The sequence below is a fragment of the Aegilops tauschii genome, chromosome 3, assembly GCF_002575655.3.
Source record: "Aegilops tauschii subsp. strangulata cultivar AL8/78 chromosome 3, Aet v6.0, whole genome shotgun sequence".
NCBI lineage: Eukaryota > Viridiplantae > Streptophyta > Magnoliopsida > Poales > Poaceae > Aegilops > Aegilops tauschii.
The window spans coordinates 384,003,229-384,010,985 of NC_053037.3; the positions used below are offsets into that span (position 1 = coordinate 384,003,229).

The 7,757-nt window shown below is 46.1% G+C and overlaps 1 protein-coding gene across 1 annotated transcript; it reads left to right on the forward strand.

The window, feature by feature from the left end:
• On the forward strand, window positions 1–1,992 carry LOC109745337 (protein SPEAR3). Its single transcript, XM_020304453.4, has 5 exons — window positions 1–373; window positions 512–613; window positions 1,161–1,219; window positions 1,358–1,436; window positions 1,565–1,992. Exons 1-5 carry the CDS (start codon window positions 134–136, stop codon window positions 1,667–1,669), a joined length of 585 nt encoding a protein of 194 aa, XP_020160042.1. The 5' UTR covers window positions 1–133; the 3' UTR covers window positions 1,670–1,992.
• Window positions 1,993–7,757: the final 5,765 nt, after the last annotated feature.

The window sequence follows — 7,757 nt, forward strand, 5'->3', positions numbered from 1 at the left end:
AAGAGATCTCTCCCTTTCATTTTAAAAGAGGTTGTGTGCATCATCCAATCAACCCTCTCTCTCTCTCCTCCTAGCTAGCTAGCTTGTTCATCTTGTTCTTCCAAGTCTTCCTGCTAGGTCTCTCTTCGGGGATATGAGTGGGAACAACTTTGGGGACAGCATGGGGTGGGGCAGATCGTCCGGCTCCAGGAAGGGCAAGAGAGGCGGCAGCAGCAGCGGCGGCAGTGGCGCCGACAAGCCGAAGCAGCCGCAGCGGGGGCTCGGCGTGGCGCAGCTCGAGAAGATTAGGTTACAGAGCGAAATGGCTGAGTACTTCCATCCTCTTGGTGGTCAGCCACCCAGCTTGATCCACAGAACGGCCAGCCTCAATTTGGTGAGTGAAGACACATCTTGCAAAGCTGAAGCGAACATATGTGTATATGCGTATTTTGTGTGTATGGATTTGCTTGCGATTTTCGTAAGATTGGGCGTTTCTGATTCCTTGCGTCTTTGGAATGGATCTATCGAGCAGGAGGATACGCGGGCGTCAACGTCCTCGCTCTCATCGTCCCCATCGTCCCCCTTCCATGCTACCGCCGTCTCGTCGGCCTTCCCGGTCCATCCGAATTTTGGGGTAGGCTGTCATCTTTTCCCCTTCATGTTGTTTTAGGAACAAATTAATTGGTATACGAAAAACTGGATATAGGTATATATATGTGGAAGCAGTAGAAACAACTGTTGATCTTCTTTTTTTTGCGAGTGAAAAAAAAACTATGGAAATGAGATTTTGAGCTTCTTTGTGATAAACAGTGAAGAAACTAGTTGTCTTTGAATTGTTTCAAAGAAAAACGAGCAATCATTCTTGAATTAATTTGAGATTTGTTTCCAGTTAGGTGTGCTAGCTCTACCCGTTCTCTTGCTTCTTCCCTCGTTATTAATTTGTACTTATTTTCTCCTTGATCATAGATATCGTCATTATCGCGTTATCTAAGCAGTTATTCTGACAAGGATCTCGTCCGTACTGTTTTCATGATACGAAAAATCTACATGAGATCAAACTTTCTCTGACATCATCTTATTATCATCAGCTTTCGTGCTGTATGTATCTTGTTTGTTCTTCCATATGCACGTGAGCTATATATCAAGATCTCTTACGATATCTCCGGCCTTATCATGTACAGATGGCATATGGGGAGAGAGGAGACGCTCGATATGGTGAATTCCAGACTCCCATCGTAAGGTACTGCACACAACTTCATTAATCCTTGAATTTACCCGGAATAACAAGCTACAACTCCATTACTCCTTGAATTTACCCGGAATAACAAGCTATAGCTCCAACTAACAACTGCAACATCTGCATATGCCTGCCAACCAGATCACCAAGCAGCAGCACTATCTACGGGCCACCACATTACGCACATCCTGGTGTCACATTGCCACTGTTTGCACCAGAGGTATGTCTCTCTACATGCAGATCATGGAGACAGATGGACGAGTGTTGAATGGCTGATCAAAAAGCATTATACACTGCGAAGTTATCTTTTTAACTCATGTGGTTCTTAACCATTTTTATTTTCTGTAGGAATCTACCCGTCTGAGAAGGCACCATGACCGGAGCCGGTCAGCTGATTCGACGAGTATGAATTCCGATGATCCAGAAGACGTGGATCTCGAGCTCAAGCTATGATCCTCAAGTGTTCTTCTCCTTACGTTCATCTCTCCTCTGATCTTATACGACAGTTCCTTTCTTTAGCCTGCATGGGGTTTTCCTTCCTTGTGGTGCAATAAGTTTCTGAATTGGTGCCACTAGCTAGAACCAAGGATTTGCCAGCTTGTGTAATGCGCAAAAGATAAAAAGAGAGGAATAGCAATTCACATTATTTTTTACGTCAAGACATGATGTTGTATGGGTATGGCCATATGGATGCAAGTCGTTTTGATTGTACTACTATACAAACATAGATGTGTTGACTCTTGCCCTGAAACTGCATGCTAGCATACACTGACACAGTTTCGTACATGATTGCTATTAATTTATGCTATGCAATTTTCATCACTGCTGAGCTCAGAGAGAATGTTCATATGCGCATGAGCACTTGCATCGCAGACCTTTTTTTATCCAGAGGCACAAGATGGAAATAGAATAATAACCCACTTTATCGATGCACTATCTCATGCACAGCTGTATTTTGTACTACTACATGTAATGCAGCCTGTGTAAGCTGTTCCATTATTAGTTGTTTGGTGTCCTTATAATCAACAGAAGATCTATGATCTCTCTGTGAGTGTGTATGTCAGTGTCTGGTGACTCTGGTCATGTGTCGATCTGGCTATGGATCTAGTGGATGATAATACATATGCATATCTATTAATTTTAATTAATTACAGGTAGTATTTTGTCGTGCTTTCAGTTATACCAGGTGGATATATCCATGAGATTTGATCCTTGGCGACGTCTCTGTATAGTGTACATTTAATCTGCTAAAGAGTTTTGAAACATATATATTACTACCTCTGTACCAAAATATAAGACGTTTTGGTAGGCCATTTTATAGCCTACCAAAGTGTCTTATATTTTTTATACGGAGGTAATACTTTGGAAAAAGCAAACTGATAAAGGGTCATGGTTTCAAACGGTTAATTAAGATATTGTTATATGTCTGGCATGTAACATAATTATAACAAATTCATGGATAATGTGTATGTGTTATAGACATCTTAGAAATGCAGATCCACACAATGCAGGTGGGAGTGTGCCTCGGTTAACTTTTCCAGGGGATATCAACAGACTAGAGCAAGCTAGCTCATCCATGGATCACAAATGATAACACATATAAACTTGCTTGCCTTTGAAATCTACTTTTCCATGTGTATGTATCAACTTAACTGCATCCACATATGCTATAGCACAATCTATAGATCATTCGCACAATGGGAAATAGATAACAACTTTTTTCGCCTTTGAAACCTACTTTGCCCTACCTGTTCATCAGCTTAACTGCATCCATAATGCACATCTAAATTTATGAATTATATATGTCTGAATCTATAACACCTATCGATGAAATGGTGAGACTATTAATTTCCCTTACTTTAAATACCATGTATATATGCAGATATTATTGTAGCTTTTGCATGCTGACCAAAAAACCATCCATAATATTAAAGCTCATCCACACAAAAAATGCCATGTACAACCTTGAAAAACTGTCAGTTTGGCAATTTAATCCTATAGAATTGGACAAAGTAGTACATAAAAAAGATTTGCATTTTTTATGGGTGCCGGGGCACCCACGGCACCCCCACTGGTTTGGTTATACAGCGTTTTCATCTTGATTCTACTTTCCTCAGTGCATATGCGTTAAACCTATTAGAAACTAATACTTCCTCTGTAAACTAATATAAGACGTCTACCATTTAATAGAAAAGGAGTTCTTCACTTTTTTTCACTTACACCTCTCTGAAAATGATTATGCGACTAGGTGATCCAACAGACAACCAACAAAAATTGTGGCTACCATTTTATAAAATAAAATAAAAAATAGTCATGCTCCTAAATATGTGATGCTCTTTTGCAGTTTGTCAGATTACTATCTAGCAGCAGTATGCTAGCTATTATAGTTTCCCGAGCAATTTTAACATGATCCCTCTTATCTCCTCTTTTAATGTAAGAGGTCAGAGTATATAATAGATCTGGGTCATTGATTTCATTTAGTGGATTTGTTTAACTCTTTTTTTGGAACGTAGACGCTGGGAGCGTCCGGCTTTAAATTAATAAAGCCACTAGGCAGGGTCCACACAGATAAAGTCTTACAAACCAAATAGAAACAGTCATCGAGCCCATGGCTCAGGATAAAGCTAAGAAGGTCGCAGCCACAAGTTCAATAGCGCAAAAGCGGAGCATCAAGGCAAAAGCTAGCTAAAAGTAGAGGTCTCGAGATCAAGCCGACACCCCTTGCCGCGCCTTCACCATGGTCGCCTTGATCAGCTCCATAGTCTCGTTCATGCGGTCGACGTCACGCTTCTTCCCCAGCGGTGCCCATACCTGAAGGAAAATATGACATTTGAAGATTATATCAGCGGGGTGTGCCGGGAACTTGTGTTCAATCATAATTTTGTTCCGAACCATCCAGAGGGACCAAAGTAGCGCCCCAACGCATCTCCAAACAATCCTAGCATTGGCCCCTCTTTGCGACGTTAAGATAGCAAGCACGTCGTGACTAGACTGTGGATTCCAATTTTGTTTGAAGGCGTCTCTAACCGCACTCCACGCAAATCTAGCGAGCACACAGCCAAAGAACACATGGTTCGCGTTTTCCCCGGTTCGCGTTTTCCCCTAAACCGCAGGTGGTGCACGTTCCGTCCGCCGGCCCATTGCGCTTGGCCACGTTATCCGACGTAGGTAAGCGGTTGCGAAACATTTGCCATAGGAAAATCTTGATTTTGAGAGGAATGCCAGCCTTCCATAGCCCCCTAGCTATATCCAGCGTAGTACCCTCGGAGAGCTTGTCGTATAGGGACTTGACCGTGAATCTATTGGAGGCGGTCAACTTCCACGTTATCGTATCCGCCCCATTACTACGAGTCAGCCCTCCCAAGTTAGCCGTCAAAGCGTCCCAGCTAGCGGCCTCCGTAGTCTCTAGAGTCCTAATGAAAGAAATGGCTGGAGGTTGGACTCGCATAGCATCGGCCACCATAATGTTGGTGTCCGTTGCCAATTGGTACAGTTCCGGGTGTGATTGCCACAACGGTTCCTGACCCCACCAATGGTCAAGCCAGAAGCGTGTGGACTTGCCATCGTTTACCCGGAACTGCGCACCCACTGTAAAAGCCGGTCGGACCGCTTGGACCCCGTTCCAAAAGGCCGAACCGTTGCTTTTAGCCTTGAACAAATTCCCGTCTGGGAAATATTTAGCCCGGAGGATGTCTGCCCAGAGTCCCGACTCGTTTTGGGCGAGACGCCACCACCACTTAGTAAGCATGGCCACGTTCATGAGTTTAGAGTTCGTAATACCTAGGCCGCCAAATTTTTTTGGCCTACACACCGCTGCCCATTTCACTAAGTGGTACTTGCGCTTGGTCCCAGCTCCTTCCCAAAAGAACCGGGAACGCGGAGTATCGAGTCTAGCGTGAACCCCATCCGCAAGTAGGAACATTCCCATTGTGAATATAGGAAGGGAAGATAAGCTCGAGTTGGTGAGGATAAGCCTCGCCGCCGAGGACATAAACCTGCCCCTCCAAGGGCTCACTCTGTTAGCGACTTTCCCATACAGCGGTTCCCATTCCGCTATGGTAAGTTTCTTGGTCGAGATCGGGAGGCCCAAGTATTTAATCGGGAAGCTCCCTAGCTTGCAATTAAGTAGATTCGCAATCCGAGTGCTTGCTAGATCATCCATCCCAATGGTGATCACTTCGCTCTTCAGAAAGTTGATCTTAAGCCCCGATAAAATCTCGAACGCAAGTAGTAGTAACTTGATGGTAGCAATGCTGTGGTCGTCGGGTTCGAATAAGAGCATCGTATCATCTGCGTATTGCAGATGCGTGACCCCACCAGGAATAAGGTGGGATACCAGCCCTTTAATGTGCCCCTCTGCCCGTGCTTTATTAATCATGGCCGCCAGGGCATCCGCAACAAAATTAAAAATGAGCGGCGAGCTTGGTCTCCCTGACGGAGACCTCGTTTGTTACGGAAGAACTTGCCCATTGTGCTATTGACATTGACCGCCGTGTGCCCACTACACACGAGGTGCATGATGCGATGCACGAATCCTGCCTCAAAACCCTTTTTGAGGAAGACCTCTCGCACGAACTCCCAGTTCACGCGATCGTACGCTTTCTCGAAGTCTAATTTAAGCAGCACTCCCTGTGCCTTGGTCCGTTTTAACTCGTGCACGATCTCTTGTAACGCAATTGGTCCCTCGAGGATGTTACGATGTTTGAGGAAACCCGTTTGACTAGAGCTAATAACTCGTTGAGCGACCGGAGCCAAGCGCGAGGCATAAGCTTTCGCACAGATTTTGAACGAGACGTTAATGAAGGTAATGGGTCTAAAAAGCTTAATGTTATCCGCCCCAATCACCTTAGGAATAAGGCTAATGGCACCATAGTTCAAACGGGATAGGTCCACCGTGCCTAAAGCGAAGCCGTTGACAATATCATAGAATAAGTGTTTAAGGCAGGGCCAAAACTTCTTAAAGAACTCGACAGGCCATCCGTCCGGCCCAGGCGCCGTGCTCGTTTTCATGCCGTGTAAGGCCTGGTCTATTTCCTCAGGAAGGAAAGCAAGGGCAAGCCTATCGTTCTCCTCCTGCGATACACGTTCCGCGGTATCCCACAGATCACTGCGCAAACGTAACGGTTTTTCGTCGGCCGTCCCCAAAAGACCTATGAAAAACTCGTAGATATGAGTCATAATTTGTTCCTGCGTCAACAGGATACCGTGATCTGTTTGGAGACGCAGAATGGAGCACTTCCTTTTCCGCCCGTTCGCGTAGGCATGGAAGTATCCAGTGTTTGTGTCTCCTTTCGTGACCCATTTGACTCCGCCCCTGCGTCGCCAATATTCCTCTTCCGCGCGCAAAATCGCCGTTACTTGATTTTCTAATGCGTACCTATGAGCCCACTCGGCCTCCGAGAAGGGGCGGCGATCTGCCTCAGCATCTAACAGCGCAATAGTCTCTACAATGCGCGCGCGCTCTTTCTTGGACTCGCTACCGTGGTTAGCGCCCCACCCACGAAGGAAGGCACGAAGCTTGCCGGCAGCCGCGTTCCAGCTCTCTGCTGGCCCGCGTTGAGGCCCCAGATGAGTGCAAATCTCGCCCCAACGCTCTACCACCAACTCGGCAAATCCCTCCGCTTCGAACCAAGCCGTTTCGAAGTAAAACCTAGGACTACGTCGGATGAGATCCTCCCCTGAGGAAAGAATCAGCGGAACATGGTCTGATCCAATGCGCGTCTCCGCCACGAGAGAGCACATGGGAAACAGCACCTCCCATTCAGGCGTAAAAAAGACCCTGTCCAGCACGCTACGGACCGGCTGCGTTTGTTTGTTAGTCCAGGTATATCTGGCACCAGTCCGTGCTGCTTCCCGCAATGCTGCTGCCGCAATGGCATTATTGAATAAGGACACCCTAGCCCAATCAATATTAGCATTATTCTTATCCGCCCCCGAGCGAATCAAGTTAAAATCACCCCCCACCAGTACTGGGAGGTTGATTGCCCTTTTGGCCCCAACTAGGTTGGTCAGTTCTAGTAGGAACGCCGGCGATCTGGCGTGGTCAGCAGGTCCGTATACACAGACGACCACCCACGACAAACCTGATACACGATGTTTAATAGTAGCGGATAAAAGGAAAACGCCAACATCCCACTGCAGAACATCACATACATCTTTATTACAACCCAACAAAATGCCACCAGAATGCCCAACAGAGGAAACCCAATGCCAATCAAAACGTTGTAGGGGGTCATAAGCAAGCAATTCTCTGAAGGTAAAATCAGTTTTAATCGTCTCTTGGAGCGCAACCACGTCAATACGTTCTTTGGCCATGTATTCTTTAAGTTGCGTGCGTCGACCACCGTGGCCACAGCCACGGGTATTCCAGAACATGTACCTCATCTAAATAACCCGGTTACGTAGGCGCACACCCTGAGAGGTCACCGCCTTCGCCACTCTCTTCCTAGTCGTCACTCGGCCATTAGAAGGAAGGACACCAGCTTCCCTAGCTTGTGTCACCTCGTCGGGCACTCTCTCGTCACCAGCCTCTACTGGCACA

Coding starts and splice junctions, on each gene's coding strand:
- LOC109745337 (XM_020304453.4), top strand. CDS start 134: ATGAGTGGGAACAACTTTGGGGACAGCATGGGGTGGGGCAGATCGTCC. Junction 614..1,160: donor CGGTCCATCCGAATTTTGGG/GTAGGCTGTCAT, acceptor TATCATGTACAG/ATGGCATATGGGGAGAGAGG. Junction 1,437..1,564: donor TGCCACTGTTTGCACCAGAG/GTATGTCTCTCT, acceptor TATTTTCTGTAG/GAATCTACCCGTCTGAGAAG.